The sequence below is a fragment of the Drosophila ananassae genome, chromosome 2L (genome assembly GCF_017639315.1).
Source record: "Drosophila ananassae strain 14024-0371.13 chromosome 2L, ASM1763931v2, whole genome shotgun sequence".
In the NCBI taxonomy this organism is placed as follows: Eukaryota; Metazoa; Arthropoda; class Insecta; order Diptera; family Drosophilidae; genus Drosophila; species Drosophila ananassae.
In genome coordinates this window covers 9,777,392-9,803,891 of record NC_057927.1, presented here as the reverse complement: position 1 = coordinate 9,803,891, position 26,500 = coordinate 9,777,392, and the positions used below count along the sequence as shown (strand labels likewise).

Genomic DNA, 26,500 nt, shown 5'->3' with positions numbered 1-26,500 from the left:
TGGGTTAATTTGGTTCTAGCGACATTGGGACATCGTGGACCGATTGAAAGTCGTGCCAGGGGCTGTGGTTCCTGATCTTTTATCCGAGCTCGCCGACGGTTCTGGCAACACTGATGGCACAAATAACAAAGGTACGCGAAAGTCATCGCAAACAGGAGTCCGCCGAGTACAAATAGAAAAGGTTCGATCCTCAGGCACCGTATTTTAAAAATATGTTTAATGCTCGAAAAATCCATAACGCAAATGATATTCAAGAAAGCGAGAAGAAATGAAACTAAATGAGAAACAATTGAAGACTCAAATGAGTTGGAATTTATGTTCTTATCGCATAACTACACTGAGGAATGGTGATCTGAAAACACTCTTCGTCAATAAAAATTAATAATTTATTCAACCAATAGGTAATATTTAAATATACGATTTAATAAGGCATCGCTTATTTGTTATCTTGGACTCTTTTGTCAATAAACTAATATTCCATGTATTTCTTCGTATTGGGCCCTTGTGAAATAGCGCCAATTGGCCCGCCGTAGAGAGCTGCGACACGCCAGGATGTTGAGACAGCAATAAAATAAACTGATTAATATTAGCAGTACGAAGACTGGGGCACAAATGTAGTATATTAGAAGGCTTTCATGTGTCATCTCTGTAGATTGCCTAAAAATAATATAACTAAGTTACTGATCACCAATATTTTAAGCTTTTCTCACTCTAAAAATTAATTAGTACATATCATTTAAGTTCATAATATGACTCAATCTTGTCCTATGAATGCTTGGACTTCTGGGACTGACGTAATGCCATGTGGTAGAAAGATTGTGTACTCGATTTTTTAACCGATCTCGTCGACGAACATAAAAATACCGGAAGAAAACACACAAAATTAACACAAAACTTAATAAAAGCGAAAGTCCAAGAAGTACAAATAGAAAGACTTGTTTTGGAAATGTAGTTCCTTCAAGAAATTTTAAAATGCCCGGATCGTTAATGTCAGGCATTTCGATTCACTATAAAAATACAACTAAAATATATAAATGTATAAAATTTTTTATATACAATTTTATTATTAAAAAAATACATTTAAATAATTTCAAATTAGTAATACATTATAAAGGAAGTGAAAAAATGTTTTTTTTATTGCTACATTATTTTTATAAAAATAAAAATATTAAATATTTCATGAACGATAAGACATTTCATAGTAAATATTAATAAAAACTGCATTAAAAAACATTTTATTGGATCATAAAAATGTAATTTACATTTTATTTTGTAGTGTCTTGAATCATCAATACAACTTCTATATTTAAAATACACGGTATTAAGACTGAGATTGAATAAATCATATAGTATATATTAAGTAGACGCTGCCGTCACTCCCAACACTGAGTTTTTGGTGAGAGTGCCAGGGGAATTCCATGAAGGGAATCAAGCCGTGGGACTCACCAAACAAAGCAGACAAATATTATATTTATATGTACCAGTGCTCCAAGTGGAGCGCCGAGCTCAGACGCAACTCAATTCAAACTTTGAGATTGTGCGTCGCCGTTGACTGCGACTGCTTCTGACGTTTGATGCTTTATGATGAAGTAAAGACCCAAGCAAAAACTAGAGGCCACCAAAGAGATATGTGCCAAATCACAACAAACCGGAGAGCGCCAAGCCACCTCGTATGCCACATTCCATATTTCAGACTGATGGGCAAAGTTTTGGGTTTAATTTAAAATTTGTCTGAAAAAAGAACCACTGCATAAGCACGAAAAATCTATTTTTTTTAAATCCATAATGAGTATACAAAGCATAAATTACATATCCAATTAATTGAGTAAACCTTATAAAATCATTAATAAAATGACTGGAGCAAAAATATATAATGCAATACTTCCATGTGTCATTTTTGAAGATTCAATGTGTTAGAAAAATTATATAAATAATATGTATATTAAGTATACGCTCACAAAGTTTTCCTATGATGAGTTTTTTGTGAGAGTCCCAGGGAATTTGCATGAAAGAATAATCACTTTATAGAACTTGATGTTTTACTTTTAGAATGCTATGTCTTACCAAAAAGTTTGTAAAACTGGCTTACCAAATAAAACTATGCTCCACTGGAATGTTTGTTGGCAACCTTAATAATAAAAAAAGAACCAATTTTCAATTCATGCATTGGAAATCCTTTTGTATTGCTTAAAATTCTTTCAATGAAATAAAATGGTTTTTACCAACTATGTTCGGCTACTGATATAATTCGTGAAACGGATTGAGGTTTTTCGTTAGAATTAAGTTTGAACGGAATAACAACAACCACCTCCCAAACTCACACAAAATGCACATACAACGCTCCCAGAATGGATATTTCTCTTTCAATTTCGCAGGTGTTTGACTCCGTGTCGGAGGTGTGTTTGAATCGCAAGAGTGGAAAGGCCTTTGTCGATTTGAGGTGGACGTGGTTTGGTTCGCTTCAGTTGCCATTTAAGCGGATTTTTAAATCGGGAAAGTGCAAATGGACCAGCGTTGAGGATGCGGTGTGGAGGTACTTGGTGAATAAGATATGTTACATAGGATTATTTTCGTTTTTGTCGTAACTATTTTTCATTTTTTCCCTTCAATCGAACGGTTTAAAAAAATGTGTAATATTTAAAATGTGTAACCGTTAACCCGCATTTATTGGTACATTCGATTGTTTGTTTGCATTTTGCTGGAAATGTCGCCACACTGACCCAAACCTCTTTTTAACCCGCTTCCAAAATGCAACCCCTTTTAGCGTATGGGAACGTGTTGCATACTTTGTGGCTGCAGCTGCTGTTTGTTTGCCTTTTGCTTTCGGCGGCACTGCCTTTCAGCATTTTATGATACTCGCGATAATGATGGTTGGCCACAGACACATTACCCCCGACCACGAAACCACCCACCAATCACCCAGGATCCGCCCTGTTTACACCTTGCTGCTGTAATTAGATGCGAAAGTTAAGTTCGGGCGTGTGAAATTAATTAAAACTTTCGCTGCTTAAAGTTTCAACCTGAAAGGAAAATAAAGACCAACTTTTACTCCTCATATTGAGCGTGAAAGGAAAAAAGGACTTCCCCGACAAGGAATCCCCGACAAATTGCCCCGAGACAACGGAGGGCCACAAAAGTCAAGTGCAAGAGCGGCAAGTACATAAGTTCCCAGTGGCAAGCTGCCGATTGTAACTTACAACATAAATCAGAAATAGTTTAGCCCGTCTGACCCCCATTTGTCCATTTGACTGTCTGCCGATTGTCTATCATCGAAGGCCATCAGCAGAGAGGAGTCGAGCTTGTTTTCAGCCACCCATGCCCAAAAGCCTTTGTCCCTGTTGCTCGATTGTGGCAATCTTTTCAAGGGTTTGTGTATCTTATTTTTTCCCCTCCACTGTAGCTTCTTCTGCTGGTTTTCTTCGCTGGGCTGCTCCAACATGCTGCATATTTATGGCATGCCGCAAACGTTTATCTAAACTACATAAAGCAATAAAAGTTAAAAGTCAAATAACTGTACTACGGCTCCTTGAAGTTAGCCTCGTTCTTGTGCTCCTTCGACTGTTATTGTTTTTGTTTTCGCCATTGTTCCAGGGTGTTTTTGTGGCAACTCCCAAAACAGATGCCATTCAGTGACTTAGGGGAGGTAGTTGTGCCCCCATTCCCACAACTCGATCCCTGTGGCCTGGTCTGCCCTTTTGGGAAGCTCCAGAAGGTTCAGGCAGCTGCCGACAACCGACAATGATGAGAGTGGTTATGGTTTCGGTTTTGTTGGCAGGACCAACAGCAGGAAAAGCTAGATCTAAATTATGCGGAGTGCCAAGGTCTAATAGGTTCATCTTGTAATCTAAGGATACCCTAATTAAAGAGTTAAGATAACAATGAATTTTAAAATATTAATATTTATTTTAAGTACTGGGTAGTAGAATGAAAACAAAATAAGCCTTCATCCTTCATCCTAAGCCTTCAAACTTTTTTGTGGCTATCGCCATTTACCAGTTATCCGTATCCGATCCTTTTCAATCGCCTTATCGCATCAACGCCATGATATCCATTTAGCCCACCCGCAGTGAATTCCGATAGTCGAACTTGCTTCGGTGTTGATATCCTGGCGTTTTATGTATCTGTTTACACTTACAAGCTGTCGATGCAAACTGCAGATAACTACAAACTCCTGACTGCAGTCAGGACTAACCAAAGAGGTGAATGGTTGGGAAGTGAGAGGAGGAATGAGAAGACTCACAATGGAGGTCGATCCATTCCCTCCGCCATGTCCTTCTCCAGTTTGCCAGTCCCCGTGGCCCTGCTACTATTTCTGGTGTATCCTTTTAATCCTTTTGCCAATGCATTGCATTGCCTTGCATTGAGTTTGATTTCACACGCGAGCACAAAAACAATAATATTATGCCACAAACACTCGATGCCAACGAACATGGCCCATGTAATCACACTTGAGCTCCTCGCCCAGCCACACACATATCCTGGGAGTCCTGCTGGAAAAGCCCGTCACACCCATACAACTGCAGTGAGATTGCAAAACTTCATTATATGTCCGTTGGCGTAGCCCTGCACTAAAAGAAAATTCATGAAAATGTTTCAATCAAAAGTGATTGCAATAAAAGCGGAAATAGTATCATATCCTAGAGGAATCATTGAGATTAATGATAACTAATGCACACTTAAACAATATTTAAATATTTTTTGAAGTGCATTACCAAGAGTAGCTGGCGCTTCACTCCTCGCTTCGACTCGGCCAGTTCTTTTCCAATTCTATTTCTGTGCCGGTTTCAGTTGGCGTTTTCTGTTTGGCTTTGTTCCCGTCGCCCCTGTGTTGCCGTTGTTGCGCCTTTGGCCTGGCTGGCATTGAGCTTGAAAATGTGTTTATTCGCCACAGTTCCCTCCCTGCCTGCCCCTGCCCCTGGCATATTCAGAGATGCTTGTCGGGGCAGCAAGTGCCTGCCATAAAATCGCTGAATCCGTCCACGGCGACGCAAACAAGCTGCCATGTGTGAGAAGATGGTGGCAGGGTGCAATCTTACCACCCAGCAGCGCCACCCTTTCACCTTCCACCTTTCGAAATCGACATCGGCATCATCATTCCCGTCTCGGGGCAATTGTTGTGCATGTTTTTGTTATCTGCCGACTGGTTGGCTGTAAGGAATGCTAATGCCATTGCCAATGCCATCGGTACTGCCGAGTACCATAAGTGCACCTCAGGTGTTGGCCAACTCCTTTGCTTTAGGGTCGGGTCTGCTTTACTTACACGTGAAAATGAGGAAAATGATTTTACCAAAAATTAAAAATATATTAACGTTTAGGTAATAAAATTCATATTTTATTATTTGAAACGATTAAGCAAACTTAAACTGCAATGAAAAATAAAATACCTATTTTTAAAGTGTATGCTGATGCTGATGACATTTGTTGGGTTATTTCTTAACTTGCCTCGACTTGCCTTGAAATTAAATTCCTCTCGAGGATTAGGTCTGTTTTTGGGGAGGTGGTGAGGGTGAAGTGGTGCCGGGACGTGTGCTGCTGCCAAATGAAGCAAGTTCGAGTGGCACTTGGCATTGCCTTTCAGCCAAGGCTCTCCACACAAAGCCAGTCACGGTTTCATTTGCGGCATTGGCCAATATATCAAAGCACTCAAACAGATTGCATTTATTAGGGTCCAGACCCATAGCAATCTAACTGAAAGATTTTCGATTAAAATAATATAAAATGTATCTACGTAAACCAAATAAGTATCATACCATTCGAACCGTTTTCTTAAGCCTCCGAATGAACCCAATCAATTCAAATGACATCGGAACATCATCGGTTGCTTTATGAGCACCACGCGTTGCACTGACACGTTCCACAAAACGCACCACCAAGTGAACTGCATGAGGACCTCTCATCTCTTTGTTTGCAGGACAAACTCATCACTCGACCCCCTCGGCCCCTTCTCGATTTTAATTGTCGCACAACATTGATGCCACAGCCTTAATTGGTGTTTCCCTGACACAGCTATGACACTTGGTGGAGTGCCACATGCCACTTTGCCTCTGAAGGGCTCAACCGGCAATTATGTGGATGAGCTTCTCCATTCCAGGCCATTGGCTGGGGTCCAGCTTCGGTTTCAAAGCTGGACTATAAAAGGAGCCAACCTCCTGCAGTCTAACTCCTCCTAATAGTCGGCAATGAAACGAGATTATATCTGGACAATTTCGACTGTGATGGGAATATTTTCAGAAAAAGGGAAAGAGCTCTTACATAAGCAAAGAATTCTCCCTCTTCAATGCAACTGGGGGAAAAAAAAATTAATAAATTATATAAATAAACTCCCCCATTGGTAATGCTAATGATTACATTAGCGATTAAGCCATGGCATTTACTCATTGCATCCACTGCGCCTCCTCATTACGTGTAATCCCATGTCATAAAGGATTATGACGCGCACCGAGTCTCCCACAACTTTGGGGATGAATGTGCGGCAGCTAGCAGCTGACATTTAATTATATGCTGCCCTGCGTTTGATTTCCTCCGCTGCAGTTGACGACAATGCAGCTTATACTGAAACACCCGCCCCAAAATTCCCAGTCCCACACTTGCATACTTTCCACATTTGTTGCGTGCGCACGTAACTCAAATGCCAAACACCTGCAGTTAACACGTTCGCAGTGCTTACATAGCGGGCAAACAGATCCGTAACCGAGTCCCCGACCCGTATCCACACCCGTAGACGTATTCGCATCCGTGTCCGTATTTCTGCCTCTTTCCGTGCGGACAAAGCAGCGTTAAAACTGCACTTAAGTCAAACTTGCCAGACAAGTGCCAGGGGGTGAATGGTGGAAGTCCTGTCGGGAGTTCGGGGGGAGTCCTTTGCCTAAGAATGCTCAGGATAAGTGAAAAGGGAAGGGCTATACTTAAAAAAAATATTTGAGTTGCAGTATTTTCTATTTCATTATAGTTTTTAGCTAAAAATGTTATACAACAAAACAGATAACGTGTCGTATGCGCGATATTTGGTTTCTACTATGTTTATACTTGTCTTTTTAAAGTCTTTTAATAAAAAGAAATGTAATAATATGTTTAATATTCTATTTATAGGTCAACCAGCATTTTTTAAAACTAATTATAACTTAAAAGTAAAGTTTAACATGACGTATACGTGATATACATATATGGTATTGATGTTTAAACCTTACAATTTTTACCTAACATTTCAAACAGTAGATCTGTCTGTTTTTATTTAAATTTCAAACCCAGAAAATCTGAAAAAATGTAAAGAATTTAATTTAAACTTTTTATAAAACCAATTTTTAAAGTGCATTCTAAAGCAAGTTGAAAATGTTTAGCTGACGTGGGCGTTTTACGAGCGCCCTTCGGTTGTAAAATTTCATTACGAACTAAACGCTTTTCAGTCTCGAACCACCGGACAGTGAATCCAGTCCCTCCCTCCCAAATTCTTCATATTCTCCTGCTGATGGTGAATTATCCCTGCAGTCTCGGCCGGACGCTTTCTTATGCTAATTCTTGGCGCTTGGACACTTAGTTGATTGGTTTTTGTCAGAGACGTCGTCAGCGTTGACTGATTGGATTTTGGTCATTTGCGTCGAACTGACACTGCGAGAGCTAGCCCCTTTTCTGTCAGAGGAATAGCGATTATGAGTCCTTTTCCCCAGAGAATGGAACTTAAAGTTTCCGATTTAAACCACTTTTTACATCCGATTCAGGGTACATACTACAAATCTCTATTCGGAAGCTGTTCTGCTGCGGTTGTCAAGGGCGTGTACTGGCCCCAGTGACCTTGGCCTAGACCCATTCACACTTTACATAGGCCAAAGGGGGTGGGATGGGCGAGATGGGGTGTTGGCGGTGTAACATTCCCTTAACATTCTGCTGCCAATTACATTTCCCAAGCTTCTCGTTGAAAACGCTTTCGAAGCTGAACTAGGAGGGTGATTCATTAGAGCTTTTAATAAGTTTCATTAAAAAAAAGAAATTAAACAAGAAACCAATTAAGAAGCCGAAATTTTCTGAAAAACTAACCTCTTCTTACTTTGAACCTTATTATTTGTAGAGTTACTCCACCTTTTCGCATTGAATTTTATTCCAGATGTTACATATTACCTTGTTTAATATAATGTACAAGTTTTTCTTAGAATTTATAATACCAAAGGTATAATTTCCAAACAACGGTTAAATAAATAAATGGGCAGGTAGTTCCCACCTATTCTATCACCATCTTCAGTACGGCAAAGTGTGTAATAACCTCACAAGGGATACTTGGCCTTATTAAGATCAAAACTTTAAATCGCCCGCCAAAATTAACAGTCCTGTTCGTTAACAGAGACTGTTAAGCAGCCCCGCTGCTCTCTGGCCCACTAGCTTTTTGGATACAGATGGTAAACAATGAGAATAGAAACAGTGGGAACGAAACTGAAACGGAACGAACTTGAAATGGTCGCACTGAGTGAATTTTTATTTATTTCGTCGAGACGTTTCGGTTTGCCACTTTATTGAACTTTTTAGGAAGCCCAAAAAGCTAAAAATCGGCCAAGTATCGCCCAAAGATATAGCGACAGTCCAGGCAATCGGTGATTTGGATAATCTGCAGTGATTCAGTGATTTTGCCAGCAAAGCAGAAACAAAAACACGAACAGCGAAAAACGTTTCGTCACGCTGAGAGCGCTGTGGAATTTTTTCGCAACAAATACACCAAGCGTCGGCACCAAGAGAGGCATAAATCAGAAAAATCAATTAGTGTATAATCCCCACGGATCGAAAATCGGTGCAAGATAAGTTTCAAGAGGCTACAGAAGTTTCGACGATTGGTTTTTCATCGATTTTGCAAAGGAAAAACAGGTTGGTACTCTCTTCGCCCATCACCCGGTCCTCCGCCACCCCTTTCCCCTCTCCGGGTAGTATTTTAATTTTGACATCTTTTTCGTAGATTTCATTTCTATGGGGTAACTGGTTCTAGCCAAGTGCCGCTGCTTATTCTTTTCTGCTGTATTTATTTTTGAGCTTGGGTTTTGGCTTTGCTTTTAAGCTTTTTTCGTTCGTTGCGGAAATATGTATGAAAATACCGGCTTGCTTGTTGTCATCTGTGCGGGGAGAAAGAGAGCCGCAAAGAGAGCGGGTGACTCAGAAACTGTGCTTGTGTTGTGTGAGGTTATGCGTGTCACACCGACACGCTGGAATTGGAACACGCGCGTGTAGTATTGCCAACAGACAGTCACGGCTAAGAATATTGGTATGGCTGTGTTAGGGTAGTCGTACAACCTAAAAGTTTTTAGTTTAAACTTATTTGTTTTTTTAAGTTTTTAATGTATTATTAGAAAAATGTGAATACGGAATAACTGTCATTGACAACCCTGCAATGCAGCCACAGCCCTCGATTTGATGGAATTGCTGCATTTCTCTTAATTGATACGAACTTCAAATGGACGGGCGCTCAATTAGCGGCGTTTATTATTTTTTCTGCTTTCCCATTTCACTCGGAAATTTCTGATAGTCGTGGGTGCAGCAACAGTTCTTTCAAATTCCCGCGCAATTTGCATTTTCAATTGCACCCCAGCGAAAGAGACGGCTGGATCGGTGTGGAAAGAGACAACGAGATTATGCAATATGCTTGCATTCATTTAGCGTGTTATCATCCTTTATTGCAGCACATGACAGGTTAATTTTCACACACCAATTCCCCAAGGTTAGCTATGTATGTATATAATTTGAGGAAATTCAATTTTCAACTCGGGCGGAAGTTACTTGGATTACTGAGTCCAATCTCCCATAATCCAAACACTGATTCCCAGAAGCTTCTTTTGACTTGGTCGGAAAGTTCAAAAAAGGGGCTTCGCCTATTTGCCTTTGATAAGAAACTTTAAAACTTGATATTTTATTATTTTCTGTAATATATTGTGTATTATTTTCAGCCCTCCAACGGGATTATCTGCGACTTACAAGTAGTTCTGTAACTGAGTGATTACTTGCAATAAAAATATATCATCTTTAATTATTTGCAATGAGGTATTGGGTAATACCTGCTGCAGTCTTTGCGTCAATACGTTAATTGTCAGATAATGACCAAATACCAAAAAAAAAAAACAAAAACAATGAAAGCCAGTAAATATTTTCGTAAAGTCGCTAAATGAGCCCAGTGCAGGCTCCTTATATAGTTATCACTTTATTAAAATATTTTCTATAATGCTTCTAATGTGAAAGTTTTTGGGCCAAAAAAGAACAGCGCAGAATATTCATAAACAGCTAAGATAATATTTGGCCCACGGACCAAAATACTCTGGCTAATTGCAGAGGAATTTCACGCCTCGGCCACATGCCGGAGTCGCGTGGCTGCAATCTATTGACCATCTTAATGCGATAAGGGAGGGATTTAAGTAAAACTGCTAATTCGATTGATCAACGAGGCTGTGAGTGGTAATCATAATAGCATAATCGTGCCATTTACACCTGCCGGCCAAGTGGCAATTGCCGATTGCCAATTTGCGTTTCTAATTAGTTGCATCCCGTGCTGGCAATTTATGCTTGCGATGTGCTTGGGATGCCTCTCGACCCATCGACGATTGCTTAGATAAGTTCGACGAACAACGACTATTGTCTCTAATGGCCATGTGACAGCGTACCAGTCGTTTGCAATTGTCGCCCTTTCTAATTGGCCATTGATTTGAAGCTTATACACCCAGAAAAAATATTATTTCCCTGTAGGATGAGTAAGATCCTCTTTGAAGTCAGGCTCTTAGTGGTTGTTCTAAATATAGCCACCCTTTCCGAATATAAACAGGCTAATCAATGTGATTAGATTAATCGCAAGTGTTTTTAGTTTTAATTAGGAAACAGGGACTTTGTTCATTTATTTTTAAAGGCTTTTTGTGGAACCCCCTTGTAGAAGTTTATTTGAAATATTTAGAGTTTAAAAATACTATCTAATTGACCACATTTCGCATTTTTGCATTTGTTTGCGGCGTGAAAGGGGCCCAGATCTGAGCGTCTGTCATAAATTTAAGCGCAATTTGTTTGTTGTTTGTCTTGCATGCCGTTTTGTTGTCCACAAAGATTTCATATTTTAATGCGCTCACAATTTTCTAGTTTATTCTCGTTTTATACAAGGCATAAAAGTATTTTTAATGGGTTTTACAGCACGTGCCGTCTGTTTTTGTTGATTCGTGTCTGGTTTTGTTATTATTTTTCCCCCGAATTGTTTTTGCATGTGGAAATGAATAGACATACGGCATAACGTACTTATTTAAATATTCAGCATAGCCTTTGTTTATTATTTATGGCAAGTTATTAAAGTCGGCAGCTGTCTTTGCTCTTTACAGGCCATAACACTGTCCATAAAGTTATTCCCCAAAGATATCCTGGTTCTAGTTATCTGGAATGCCAATATTTGATCAATAACTTTTAACTATTTTCCCTTATATTTATCATTTTTTAATGAATTTCTTAAATATTCCTAAAAGACGTCACTCGAAGCTGGCAAAAAACGTCAATCAGTTTGGTTTTTAACACTTGGGCCCCAGTTTAATAGTTAATCCAAACCCAGAGAGGGATATTTTTGGCAAAATTAATTACTGTTTATTTTGGCAGCAAATAAATATTATTTATTTTTTGGTCGCTTCTCGCTAAAAATTGCCTTATTTATTTGGTGATATTTTGCCTAATTTGTTGCAACAGGTGCTACACATGCACCACTTCTTATAGCCACTTTTGGCATAGAAATGGGTGGCATCTCGAACCGAGATCCTCGATGCTGCCCTGGTGGCCGCCTGGCCATCGGCTGCTCATAATTTATATGCATGCGGGATAAGTTTTATATTTATTGGCATGAAGATAAGTTTTGTGGCCACATTCGAGACTTATTTATTTTTGGCTGCCGCCACCTCCAAAGTGCCAGCAAAATTGTTCAATAAATTATTTCCACGTTTACAAATCAAAATTTATGTGCTCTAATTATTTATTATTTATTCGCAAACTCTTACATGTTTTTAAGCGTTTGTGATTGTTGGCGATTAATAATTATAGATTATTTTGTTTTATGACAAAACCTTATTTATTGACTCAAATTTAAAGTTCTAACTGACTGTTTTCTGTTTTATTTTTCAGTTATCAAAAGGCGAAGTGGTAAGTTACTTAGTCTAAGCAACCTTTTCTTAAAGTAACTGGCCTCCTAGACTCACTTTCTCGCAGTAGAAGCAGGCTTAGGACACACATTTCTCAATGATTTAGCTCAGCAGCTACATAGTAATAGTATATTATTGTGCCAATTGGTAACGATTAGTCATCGGGGATCGGAATAATGTAATAAAGTCATCAAACGAGCACGCTTCAGCGGAAACACAGACGAAACGCATTAAACTAAATTGCATTCCTCAGAACTGAACTGAAATCTAAATGGTGATCTGAAATCGAAATTAAATTGAGATAGGTAGAAGGTAGTGCCGGGGTAGTAGTGGGTCACGTTCTGCTCGGCGCTAATCGCTCTATTTTCCTCTCGGTTAGCACGCGGAAGTGTGTGGGAGGCACTGAAAATAAAACCCCCCAGAAACCCAAAACTTTCCAATTGTAAAGGTGAATATATGTAGAAGAGCTACTGGTGGGAAATGCCTCAAGTACCATGCCCCAAGTACTGTGGGGTAATGTTAATTAAATTTCGCTGGCTGGGGCACGGCGCCCTCAGTCTTAATTTGTTTGCATGCTCGGTCGAGCGGAAAAACAACAACAAATTGGCATAATGATCTTGTACACGATCAACAACAACATCATCATCATGCTGAACTGGCTGACTAGCTGACTGACCCACCGACTGTCTGTCTGACTGGCGGACTGACAGGCAGACTTGTTTCTCTGCCGCTTGTTGTTCAATTGCTATTTTGACTTTGAACTTGCGTTGTTGCCTGTAATTTACAATTTCTGCATAGAGGTCCCTCTGAAAAGATCTGTAAAGAGCTTCCCCCTACTATACTATACATATAGTATATAGTATAGCATTGTGCAGCATAGTTATACGATTCGTGAACCATTTCCTACCCACTCAATGTGACGTTCGGCGATTTAAATTTAGCAACAATGACAAGAGAAAGAACGAGCTATAACTGGGACTCCGGGCTTAATATGGAACGACATTTCAATTGCGATTGCTATTTTTAGCCACTGTCATCTCGACTGTCTCGGCTTAACGATTTTCATCATGTTTTGCATGTTGTGGGACTACGCCAGAGAAGCTCTCGATTGTGCGTCTTGTGGCAAGGTAGATCTGTATTGTAAAGTTCAATTCGAAGAAATATTTAAGAGTTTTGTTTGCGAAAACAATTGCTTTTAAATGAAACCATAATAACCTTGTCAGATGGCTTTAATGAGTACCATTTAGCTTTAGTTTTATAAAATTATGCGCCATTATTATTTTTGTCATAGCTCTCGACCCAAAAGATAGTACTTCCTGCTATTTGCGCAGTTTTTTTGCGATGAGTAGCCGAAACACCATTGAACTGAAATACCCTCGAACTGGACAGAATATTTAGCTATGAAGAATATTGATTTATTTATACCTGAATTATTTTTTTGCGCAAAAAATGCTAGCGAGTGCAAAAGTCCCAAACGTCCTTGCCTTGAGAGATCGCATGAGATTTTTGAAGAAAACATGTGAGCTTTGATTATACTGATGAGAGATGGCACATGGCAAATTTTTGGCATTTTTTAAAGAAATCTTTATATATACATTTGTTTATAAAAATGTATAAAGTTTCACGAACCCGACGTCAATTCGCTTAGGTATATTTTTAAAAATATATATTTTTAAAAAGAAGCCATAGAATTCAGGGGTATATCTTGTCAAAAGATGTTTTAATAAAATAAAATATTTATTTTATCAATAAAATTTCAACCACATTAAAATCATCTTTTATTTATCTATAAATTTTATTGTCTATCTTATAGATTATGTATCTACTGACACAGTATTAGGCCGTCCAGACCTTTCCTCTTTGGCAGTACTCTTTTAAATATATGTACTATAGTTTTTACTATGCGGAGCCCCTAGTCCGTTCTGGTTCATTCATTAGGCCTCGCCCTCGAGCTGTGGTCATTCATGAGTTTTCCCCATTTTGATGTCACCGACGTCACGCAAGTGAAATTTTCAGCAAAGCTATTGACCAACAACGCCTTGGCAAAGATCAATGGATGTTTGAACTGCGGTGCGTGAGGCTCTGAAACTCGCACAACCTTTGGCCCGCCCACACACGTGTCGAATAACATTGGGCGCTAATTAAAAATCGCAGGTTTTCGGCCTCCTTTTTTTTGTTGGTTCTTTTGTGTGTCAAGAGTGTTTTGAGGGCGTTCGATCCGATCACTTGACTCGTATTGCCGGTGCGCATAAAAAAGTAAGCTACCATCCGATTATATAGATACAAATACAATCTCGCACAGCCTGACAAATTTCACACTTTTTGATTCTCTACTTGGCTTGGCTACTTCAAATACCCTTGTTATAAATAAGAAAGAGCATTCTGAGGGTAAACAATAATTTAAAAATACAGCGCATCATCGAAGTCTTATGCAAATTGCTAAAATAATAATAACATCAAACTGACGGAGGTTCTGGCGCATTTATTTAGGAAAAAAAAGCCCCCAGTTACTGTGGTGCTAAAAGGTGTGCAAACAGGCCTACCCAGGGATGATGATTATATTTTAAAATAAAAACTAAATAATTAAGAATCTTGAAGAGTGAAAAAGTGGCAACTTATAGAGAAACTATTAGAATACCTAGTTCTATCTAATAATATATAATTTTTTGTTAAATATCTCTGGTATAAAAAGCACCGACTAGAAAGAGTCTAGAATCTAGATACTGACTATGCAAATTTTCCAAGAAAATCACTTTCCAAGGGTAAAGTAAAGTAACGCCAAAGTAAACTCAGCACTGGTACTGCCAGCCCATCCGGGCTTTGGCAATAAAGCCCGGTAAATCCGTACTTTAAGCAACACGGCACGGATACAGATACAGCTGTAGATACAGATAGAGAAGCTATGACAGAGTGAGACGGGGTCTTGGTGGGTGAACTACTATAACATACTAACTACCACTAACTAACGCCGACGCGTTGATGGAGGCGGCAAAATTTCGCACATTTCGTACATATATTCGTCGATCGGCGAACGGCGTTTCTATATAGTATCGTTGTTATTTCACTTCTCTGCTCTGCTACTGCCTGCCATCGTCGTCGTCGTCGTCGTGTTCCGCCATTTGTAGAGCTCATTTAATTTTTATTGTTGTTTATTGCTTAACGAAAAAATGTTCATTTTAAATGTTTGATTACAACGATTTGTGAAGTTCAGTCGAATTTGTGATTTTCGCGCTGGAGGAGCGTCCGATTCCAGTGATCGCGAGCAATGCGATTCTGAACTGCAATCGGATCGAATCTCAATCGCAGTTCCGCCGATAACAACCAACTGTCAGTCAATCTCAAGTGTCGTGTGCGAAAGTATTTAAAACTGAATAAAATCTCAAGTCAAGAAAGAACCAAAGGACCCTTTAATAAAAAGTGATATTCGAGTGTCAAATACCAAAATGCAGTTGCTTAACTTGGTCTGCCTCAAGCAAAGTGGGTTATAATTATAAACTAAATCACTCTTTTGATTTATTTATTTCATTTTCACAAAATATTAATTTTTATAAAGTGGAAGCCTAAACACAATTTCTAATTGTTACCAAACTAATTTGAAATTCATGTTATCGCTGAAAACATTCCTCATATGCGCCGCATTTGTCATTTTATAATCCAAAAATAATGCATGCTTATAGCCATATGCAAATAGTAGAAAATATGATCCCAGTTTGATAGATAGGAGCTGCTAGATAAAAATTCGTGAAATTGGTTTTTGGGCATAGATATTCTTCACTCGGTTTGTGATTTATGTGATGGTGAATTTCGGCCATTTCGGTTTAAGAATAATAGCCATTAAATCCGAATAATTCCTAGCTCTCTTACACCCAAATAAAAATAAATGCAAATTGTAGAAATAAAATTTATTTCAAGGCCTCTGTTTGTTGCCCAACTTGTTGATTGATCGTTTAAAAATTTTACCCAATTCCCAACCATGAATTGATTTCTATGAATACGCTACTACGTTCATTTGTCAACGCCAGTGACGCCAAAAAATCATTTCAAATCCCAACTGCAACTAAATGCAAAAACACGGAATCATTACTCTTTCTTCAGCACTTGACGTGCTGAAATGTCGATACAAGTGCCCAAAACCAGAGATCTAATCTAAACAAACAGTCACTTGGGCTATTTGGCACTTGGCACGGCCCAGTACTCATCGGTTATACTATATGGGATAGTATCTGGGCGCTTTACGATGAGTATTTCATTCTTAGCGGCCGATTGCAGTGAAAATTGTGTCAACAATTAAAACGATATTGCAACTGCAAGGCAAAGTTCAAGCAACTGCAAGACGTCGTGCTCGTTAATGTGTCAATATTTAAATTATGGCATTAAATTAATTCAACATCGAAATTAAGGTGAAAGATATTAACAGTTTTGTTTCTTCTATGTATAATCTCGCTGTCACATATTTTTAAACGAAAGCGGGCGAGACACAAAAATTCAATTAAGTTTGTGTACAAGTTGCATGAAATATTTATTTTTTTTGTTATGAATTCTAATAAGAGTTAGAACTAGGATTTTATTAGATTACAATCAAGGTTTATTTAGTCTATTTTTTGGGCATATCTTTCCTAAATGTTTAAACAAATTTAAAATAGTACTTAATACTTAGTAAGTGTAACTATAGTTCGGCACTAATTCAGTTTATACGAATGATGATGATGACGATCACCTTTTGCCAGAACCTCCCCCTTTTTCCCATCCACCCGCCGCAACACCTTGCCACGGCCGAACTGCATTGGAATTATATGCAAATAGCTGCCGAGACGGAGACGGAGACGTTCTAAAAATAAAGACACCACGCAAAAGTCAAAGGTGTGTGTGTGTGCGAATCTTATTTTTATAAGACTTCGCTCCGACGATGGCGCATTTTTATGCAGAGCAGAAAAGAATTTCACGCTATGGCTAATGCAGACTTTTGATTCTATAATATCTATAGATACATTTGTATCTTTCAGTATACCGAATGTATCTGCAAGATACACACATGTGGCCATATCTTTATAATGCAGTCTACGAATTTTCCATGATGACTGTACGAGTTTATGGACTTTCCCCCAAAAACCTCCCCCTAATTATCTAGCCCCACTGAGATAACATAAAAGAGAGACACTGAAGCGGAGAAAGAGTGAAATATTGGACACCAACTGGATACCTCTGTTGTATCTGTATCTGCTGGGTGCGGTATAGAAAATACATACGCCTCTTGTATCTATGCTCTACTTTTTTTTCAGTTTTTTTTTTTTTTTTGGGTCTATTGTTGCTAATTGTTTTCGTTTGTTGTTGATGTTGTTGTTGTGGCCGCTGGAAACGTTTTTAACTTATCGTGCGCGTCAGAGCTGATAAAATCCGAGTACACAAGAGCACGGGAAAGCTAAAAAAAAAAAAAAAAAAAAAAACCCTAAAAATTTAATTTTGCAATGGAGGAAATGTCATAATGTCAAGATTAAAAAAAAAAAGTAAATTAATATTTTTTGAGCAACTTTTAAACTCAAAGCTTATGCTTTTAAACGGAAATTAAACTTAGTAATTTTTTAGGCACTGATCCATGACACCCACTGTGCGTTCGCTCAACCCTCTCTTGCGGCCCATGCCTCTTTCTCTGGGGGGGCACTGGGAACGGGGACCGGCGCCACTGCCACTACCACTACCACAAGCTGCCCCCTTGAAAGCCTTCGAAATTGTTGCTTTTGATATTTGCTCAATACATTATTTTTTGTATTTTTCTAGCAAAGGTCGCTTGTTGTGGCAGCTTTTTGATGCTCTTTCTTTAGGTATTATAATTGATAAATAATATATGATATATATTTGATAAATATTTCTGATAATGCTAGTATGGTTTTTAGATGAAATAAAAAATATTCATATAGCAGGGTATATGTTAGTCGGCTTTGCCCAAAAAGCTTGTCATCCACTCTTGTTTGGTTTTGTTTTTGTTTTTTGTCGTCAGTCGTCAGTCGCTGGCGCACTTGTTACGTCGAAGCTCTACGGCAGCGTTCTTCTGTTTTGTGCGCTCATTTGTTGCGCGGCTTTTGGACCGAGCGCTACGATAGATCGCGGCGAATAGAGGCCAGGCGAAGAGAACATCAAACGCGCGCGTGCGTAGATCAGGAGAAGTACAAAGAAGAAGCAGCAGTCTTCAGTCTCCAGCGACAGCAGTCTCCTGTAATTAATTCTTTACAAATTTGCGTAAATTGTTTTGATTTCTTTGGCGTGAAATCAATAAGGAAAATGAAAATTTATTGAACCAATAGTGACAGAGTGTATGTGTGTAGTGTGTGAGTGTGTGTGTGTGTGTATGTGACGAATCGAAGTCGTGTGACAGAGCTTATCAGTTGCACATGATCGTGGTTTCTCTCGGCTCTCTTAATATTGATTTATTTTGACAAGAAAAAGAGAGAGGGCACATCTTTCAAATAAAATTAACATTTCTTTTTTTGAAGTCTTAAATTAGCTTTCTTCTTTCCCTTTTTGTTGCCAACTGTTTTTTTTCGTGCCATTTCCTGTCTCCCTCTCGCTTTGCGTTTTGTTTGTTGTGTAAACATTTAAATATTTGTTAGCTTTGCGCGGTTCTTTTTTTTCGCCCCCTCGCCCCAAGTGTTAAATTGCTAAATTCGCCAAAAATTTTGGTTAGTTTAGTTAGCTTTTAATTAAGTGGCACATGACACGTCCGATAGCTGGAAGCGGCTTCTTTATCGCCGCCCCTGTCACAGATATCGACTTGCGGTTATTATTATACTCTTTCTAGCCGCAAGCTTATCTCGCCTCTGATTACATCAAAGAAGCGCAACAACAATGGCTGGCAACAATGTAAGCGCTGGCAAACACAATATCGGTGGAATTGTAAACATTTTTAGCTGAAAACTTAATTACAATTTCCACACATTATCTCTTGTTGTTGTTGTTTTTAAGCTTCTAAAAATAGCCCAATGCGGTCATTGGTCCCGCTCGCACACACCGCCCTCTCTTTCGTCCTCTCTTAAATTTATGCTGCACAGATCAAAGAGAGCTGGACACAGTCGAGGGTTACTCCATTTGGCACAGTCCCAACACACAGTAATGGCAAGGCATTGTAATCACACTGAATTACTTGATTCATAAAAGGCTTATCAGCGAAACGTGGAAAAATTTTGCATATAGCAGTATAACCAAATGAATGTGGAATGAGTCGGGCGTAAAACTGTTTGCCCTTATTCCAAAACATGTGCGGGTAATTTCCCTAAATAAAATGTGAAATTTCTGTACTTCAAATAGTGGGATTTTTATGAGTAAACAAGTATATAGTTATTTTTGTAAGGTAGTTTCTCCTAACTTCCTTGGGCTATACAACTATACTAATCTGTCTACCATCTGTTACCATCTCCTAACTTTCACATAGAACTCTGCCCTGTTTGAGGTCTACCCCCATTTATTAGTTTAGTAGTTGAGTTGCTTTCCTTTTGTAATGGTTGATATGGCAAGGTCCCGATTTTTACCCCCATTTTACTCTTTGTCCACTTGCAGAGGTGGCGCACATCGCCAACAACAACAGCAACAAGAACTGTAAAGAATCCAAGGAATCAGATCCCAAGGATACAGGAGTTTTCGGTTGTTTTTCCAAGAAGGAGGAGCAACAAGAGAATCCCAGCAAGAAGACTCAAAACTCGTCAGATCCGCGAGAAGTTTTCCGATCGGGCACCTACAAAGTGCAGAAAAGTGAACAGGAACAGCAGAGGAATCTAGAGGCATCAACTTCCGTTTACCGCCACCACGACGAGGAGTTTCATCCGATCAGAAAGGAGGAGGAGTTAGAGACCACACCACCGATCTCCAGTCAACCCAGACCGCGGAGTGCAAAGAGATCGCAAAGTCAGCCGGCGATAGTCCAGAAACCCAGCAACCAACGACGTCCAGGAACTTGCACCACCTCTGAAAACGGAACTGGAACCAGGAGCATGACCTCCATACCCGCCAATCTGTCCAGCAACAACGTTGCTGGAGCAGCAAATCTCGCCGGAGCAGCCGCTCCGCCAGAGAAGCAGCCATGGCCCAACTCCAAAGACGATTACGAGCTGAGGGATGTCATTGGCGTGGGAGCCACGGCCGTGGTGCACGGGGCCTACTGTATTCCCCGGAACGAGAAGTGCGCCATCAAGCGCATTAACCTGGAGAAGTGGAACACCTCCATGGATGAGCTGCTCAAGGAAATTCAGGCCATGTCCTCGTGCAATCACGAGAATGTGGTGACCTACCACACGTCGTTTGTGGTGAGAGAGGAGCTCTGGCTGGTTCTGAGACTCCTGGAAGGCGGATCGCTGCTGGACATCATCAAGCACAAGATGCGAACGGCCAACTGCAAGCAAGGCGTCTTCGACGAGGCCACCATAGCCACTGTCCTCAAGGAGGTCCTCAAGGGCCTCGAGTACTTCCATTCGAATGGTCAGATCCACCGCGACATCAAGGCGGGAAACATTCTGATTGGCGACGATGGTACCATCCAGATTGCTGATTTCGGAGTGAGCGCTTGGCTGGCCACTGGACGGGATCTGTCGCGACAGAAGGTGCGTCACACCTTCGTGGGCACACCGTGCTGGATGGCTCCGGAGGTGATGGAACAGGATCATGGTTATGATTTCAAGGCGGACATCTGGTCGTTCGGAATAACAGCAATCGAAATGGCCACAGGAACAGCACCTTACCACAAATATCCGCCAATGAAGGTGCTCATGCTAACGCTCCAGAATGATCCGCCCACTCTGGACACCGGGGCGGATGACAAGGATCAGTACAAGGCCTATGGCAAGACATTCCGCAAAATGATCGTCGAGTGCTTGCAGAAGGAGCCATCCAAGAGGCCCACGGCGAGTGAGCTGCTGAAGCACGCCTTCTTCAAGAAGGCCAAGGACCGCAAGTATCTCACCCAGACGTTGCTGCAATCGGGTCCCAGCATGGAGACCCGGGTGCACAAGGCAGCCAAAAGACAGCCCGGCGCTTCGGGAAGGTTGCATCGCACCGTCACCGGTGAATGGGTTTGGTCCAGCGAGGAGGAGGATAATGGGGGCTCTGCCGGCGGCTCTGGATCCGGTGGCGGCCGTAAGCAGCCTTCTTCCGATTCGGATTCGGAGGACAGGCCGATGAATCGTTTGGAGAGAGCCGATTCCTCCGACAGCGATCGGGATGAGCCGTCGCCGGAGGTTACACATAGTGTGTCCTCGGCCACCGTTACTCCCGGAGCCATTCCGGCAGGTGGAGCAGCCCAGGAAATCACAGCTGGTCTGTCACAGCTCCCACTACCCAGCGACGCATCCGCCGAGGCGCCACCCGTCAATCTTGTCCTGCGAATGCGCAACTTGCGGCGGGAACTCCATGACATACGCTTCGAATTTGTCGTGGGAAAGGATTCCGCTGAGGGTATTGCCACGGAACTAGTGGATGCCGGCCTGGTGGACGCTCTGGACACCCAGCCGATGGCGCAGCACTTGGATCAGCTAATAGCCGCCAGTGCCACGATGAAAACAATCACTTTCCAATTGAGCTCCGGCGTGCAGCCGGGCGAGGTGCCCGACGAACGGTCCCTGGTGGGCTATGCGCAGATTTCCATCACTGACTAGTTAGTAGCCACGGATCCTGGATCATCATCACACCATCAGCACAGCCACCGCCACCGCCACCTCCACTTCCACTTCCACCAACATGAAGCCACCAGCACTGCACCCTGAAAAGAAGAAAGCCAGTCTAATGATACGTAAGGCCAGAAGGAATCGGGATCTGTAGTCCCTCCCCTAGAGAGCCGTTGCCGTTTGCTGCTTTTAGCATCTAGACTAGAACTAACTGTATATGCTAGTGATAGATCTTAACGCCAGCCGATCGTTTACTTTAGTGAAAAGTATCTATACACACATATGTATGTTTAGTAGGATGGGTCGAGTTCGGTAGGCAAGGATGTGTTTGGATTGTAAGCTATAGGTATAGATTTTAATTTAAATCCTCCAGAAACGTTTGGGAATTCACCAAATTTTAATTGTTTTAAATTGAAAGAGCTTTCAATAAAATTAAATTAAAGGTTTAAAAATATTAAAGTAAGCAAGCGAAGAATGCCAGTCGTTTTTCCAATGAAATTTTTGAAAAATCAAACCCAAAAGTTTGAAATTTATTTATGAATATTTATTTATGTATAAAAGTGAAATGTAAACTTATTTTTGGAATTAATTTCAAACTGAATTTTTTGATCGATTTGGCTAAGAAGTCGACCCGTCCCCAAGCTTTATATATGCCTTACTATATAAATCCTTTGCGCATTGTAATTACTCCATGTGCCCCACTTCCGGCTCCCACTCCGGCTTCCGGCCACCGCCCCTACTCCCGCTCCGCTAAAGTGGATAAAGTAATTGAAAAATCGTGTACTTATTCGTTTTCGTTTCGTTTGACTTTAAGTAGCTCTGTACATACACCACATACGTATATATCTAATATATAGCTCCTGTTTTTAATTAGCCCACTGAAGTCAGTAGATATTCTGATGCAGTCCTGCCTCTATATCATTATTCCCCGCAAGGCGCCTCTTATTTATTCTCTAGCTATCATAATTGCTAATTTGTAAAGTCTAGCGGCTAAGTTTTGTTTTTTTGTTTTACTATTATTTACATTTTACCTTATTATATTTTATCATTCTGCTCTAAAACAATGTATGAGTTTTTCAAAAAGCTGCAAGGATGTAAAGTTTAAGTGAGGCCAGTTTATCTTTAGGAGAAAGTAAGAGAGATCAGGAGAGAAAGTAGAATTAAATCAAGTTATGTAACTACCTTGAAATAAACCGTAAACCAATTACTTTTAAACAGTGAATATTATTAAAAATCATACAAAAAACAAGAAACCTAAAAAAAAGAACTAAAAAAGAAATTATATTATGTGTTTTTATTGGCTGACATTATGGAAATGGAATATTTATTTAAAATTGGGTGACATATTTTAAGGAACTTAATAAATGAATAATACGTTTTGAATTAATTTTGATGAACTCTTTGAAACATCAAAAATTAAACACAAATAAAAATAGAATACAAGCAATGCTCATCTTTTAAAAATAATAAATAATTACTTGTTCTGCCGACCTTCCACCTTTATAAAGTTTAAAAATTAATTTAAAAAAGAAAACAAAAATCAATTTTCCTAAAGGCTTAAAAGCCTAATAGTCTTAAATTTTAAAGGGACAGTAAACCCTCACAAGTGTGAACAATTCCCCTCAGCTCACGTAATTAAGAAGCCAATATACGCCTGTAATTTTAGACATTTAATTGAATGGTTGGGCTGCCAGCAATTAAATGAGACATTCTACACCTAATACAGCAAGTGTTTTAAATGCAAAAGACCTCTTAGAAACGTAGTCCTAACTATTAAACGTTTATTGAATAGAGTCCTAGCCGAGATTGAATGTTATCAATTGTATACGAGGAACTTGAATTTCAAATAAAAATTGCATTTGGCTCTCAATATCTTTATGCTTGTTATGATAAAATAGAGGGACTAGGATGTGGGGATTTTTCTATCAAGCTAGCTATCTTCTATGATTCTCTGCTGAACAATTGCAGCCATGTCCGACTATTTTGAGGAACTGGGCCATGAGCCGACCGGACCGGAGGGAGCCAACGACTTTGAGAGGAATTTCAAGCGCCTCCAGGTACTGGCCATAATGAATGGCATCGACATGGAAATCGAGGTGCCGGAGGCCTCCAAGCGGGCTATAGCCGAGCTTCCTGTCCACGAGATTCTGGAATCAGAGGTCTGCGATGATCTGGAGTGTTCGGTGTGCAAGGAGCCAGGAGCTGCTGGCGAAAAGTACAAGATCCTTCCCTGCAAGCACGAGTTTCACGAGGAGTGCATCCTTCTTTGGCTGAAAAAAGTAAAGCTTTATTAATTTTTTTATTCCACTATTTTATTTTAAATTTATTATTATCAGGTGAATTCGTGTCCTTTGTGTCGCTACGAACTAGAGACAGATGACGAGGTGTACGAGGAGCTACGTCGATACAGGCAGGATGAATCCAATCGTCGAGACCGCCACAACACCCTCATGGACTCCATGTTTGGTTAATGGGAATTCCAATGAAGCTTTTACTAAAATTATCATTCTGAATGGGTTTGGGTTAAATTACTGGTGTGTTTTAATAAAAGATCTATAATGGAAAACGTTTTTCTATCAATGGGGATACAAGGGGAATTTAAACAAAAACAAAATGGAAAAAGGGCGCCAATTTTTAAACAATTCAAATCTTAAATTCTTCGAAGCGCCTCTGGCCACTGACCCGAAAACACTTAACAGGCTATCGATTTTCGTTAAAATTGATAAATTTCAAAATTCATAATCCATAGCTTGATCTAGTGAAGATTCAGAAAGGAGAATTACAAATTAAATTAAGCTTTAAAATATTGAAATAAAAGAAAAATATTTTCTCGTGGGCCTCCTAATTGACTATAGAAGCCTTCTTGAGCTCATTACGGCGTGCTCATTACATCGTTTTTTCTTTTTGCCACAAAGCTTATTATCGATATATCACACGGTGTTTATGGCAAAAACTTGCAGTGATCACAATCGCCATAATTATAATATTTTTTGTGGTAACATTGGCTTTGAGAAATACCAGCAACACTTTCTTTACCGCAAATCCTCCGCAGCGTAGTGTGGTGTATGTAATTTTCGATATTATTTTTATTTGTTTTATTAAATTTAAACAAGTTTTTTAGCTTAGAATCGACATAAATCAGATTCGTTTTCTGTTTAAAACATGGGTGACGAAAGCTACGTTAAGCATTTTGATCGCAAATTTGTGGCGTCGAACTTGAAGGAACTTTTGACCTGCCCAAAGTGCTACAATAGTTACACCTATTCATGCTTTAAAAATCCGGCCGGTGAGTATTCAGCTTAAGACGCTTCCCATTGCATATCTGATTCGTAAACACTGGCGAGACTTCTTGGGACGCGGAAGCTCTCGAATTTTTGTATGCATGTGTTTGCTTGAGCTACAATCTGGGTATGGCTAACAAGAGTCGAAAAAAGCTAAATTTCCTAAATGACCAAAGAATTACAAATTTACATAAACTTGGCTTGTTACATTTTTTTCGTTAAACTTCTTTATTAATTTTAGTTTTCTGAAAATGCACATGTTTGAGAATGTCTTGGCGTTGCCAGACGGAAAGCCTAAAGCGACAAAAATGAAAGTCATTAAAAATATTTAGTTGCACTCTTTTGTGCCTTAATTATAAAATATTCATGCTGAAAAGCGGCTCTGGCTTTTAATTTTAAATGCCAACACTGCTGCTCTGTGCCGTTATGTGGCTCAAGTTTCTTGTGACTTGTTCTTTAAAGTTTTCTTTAAGTAGGTTTAATAAGTAGGTTTGTACAAAATCATGATAAGCATACAAAGTATACATACAAACCTGTATGTATGTTTATGATTTATGTAAATATGATTCTTAAAACAAAATCTATTTAATCCGATAGAGAGCCACCGTCCCTTTCTGCTGCCATGTGGGCACAACCTGTGCGAGAGGTGTATTTGGCACAACCGCCATGATCTGAAGTGTATCGTATGCCTCGAACCGGCTCCGCCGATGCTGAAGGCCAAAGATCCGGCCACCAAGACCGGCGTAAGAGTGCGAGACTTCTACGACTTGAACTACCATGTCCTAGGGGAGACATTTAGTCTCTCGCACCCGCGGAAAAATGTTTCCGGAAGCGCAGCTTATTCGTCCATGGACACGGTCAACAATTCGATGACCGCTAGTCCAGGTCTCAGCGAGGTCGTCCAGAAAAGGAAATGCAGCGAGTGCAACTTCAATACAGCACCCGGGGAGTGCCGGAAATGCGACGCTTTCTTCTGCAACCACTGCTTCGAAATGGTGCACAGGCACAGCCGTGTCCTCAAGTCGCACATGTTCCAGAAGTTCAAATCGGATAACAAGACCTATCGTTGCAACGGGTTCCGTGTCGGCAATGACTTCTTTCCAGTGCCCAGCGATATGAAGTGCAAGAACCACAGCTTGCTGCGGAATTCGTGGTGCGTGAACTGCAGGATTAGGGTCTGCGAGGAGTGTCCCTCGCTTCACCACAAAGGACACAATGTCCACCCCTTGACAGATCTGGTATGAGATTGAAGATTTTGTAAAATATATTATTTTAGACTATAAACCCTTGTAAAATGAAGAAATACCAGAAATTTCTATATAATTATAGATATATCTATCCGGTTCCTCTACTCATTCATCCTCATTTTTAGAATCTACGCTACATTGGTGACATTCCGGCCGCCTTGACTGCCCTGAACACGGCCCTGAAGTACATGCAGAATGGCCAGAAG

At 40.0% G+C, this 26,500-nt stretch overlaps 2 protein-coding genes across 9 annotated transcripts in view; both read left to right on the top strand.

Annotated features, from left to right (window-relative positions):
* Positions 1–8,385: 8,385 nt before the first annotated feature.
* Positions 8,386–24,332, top strand: LOC6499700 (E3 ubiquitin-protein ligase RNF181 homolog). Of its 5 annotated transcripts, XM_014910705.3 has the most exons (4): positions 8,386–8,847; positions 12,106–12,123; positions 23,735–24,045; positions 24,103–24,332. In XM_014910705.3, exons 3-4 carry the CDS (start codon positions 23,737–23,739, stop codon positions 24,235–24,237), a joined length of 444 nt encoding a protein of 147 aa, XP_014766191.1. In that variant the 5' UTR covers positions 8,386–8,847; positions 12,106–12,123; positions 23,735–23,736; the 3' UTR covers positions 24,238–24,332. The 5 variants fall into 5 exon arrangements, 4 of the variants coding, with proteins under 4 accessions (XP_014766191.1, XP_014766190.1, XP_014766192.1 ...); XM_044714275.1 differs by lacking the exons at positions 8,386–8,847; positions 12,106–12,123 and adding an exon at positions 15,342–15,599; XM_014910704.3 differs by lacking the exons at positions 8,386–8,847; positions 23,735–24,045; positions 24,103–24,332 and adding an exon at positions 19,671–23,045.
* Positions 24,333–24,713: 381 nt separating this feature from the next.
* Positions 24,714–26,500, top strand: part of LOC6499703 — a 53,926-nt gene continuing 52,139 nt past the window's right edge. Inside the window, exons 1-4 of one of the 4 annotated variants that reach the window (XM_032449923.2) lie at positions 24,714–24,829; positions 24,880–25,052; positions 25,645–26,285; positions 26,420–26,500. In XM_032449923.2, the coding sequence (XP_032305814.1) occupies positions 24,929–25,052; positions 25,645–26,285; positions 26,420–26,500 (846 nt within the window). In that variant the 5' untranslated portion in view covers positions 24,714–24,829; positions 24,880–24,928. Of the gene's footprint in view, positions 24,830–24,879; positions 25,053–25,464; positions 25,537–25,644; positions 26,286–26,419 lie in introns of those variants that run through there. The other 3 variants (XM_032449922.2, XM_032449924.2, XM_032449925.2) reach the window with 3 other exon arrangements.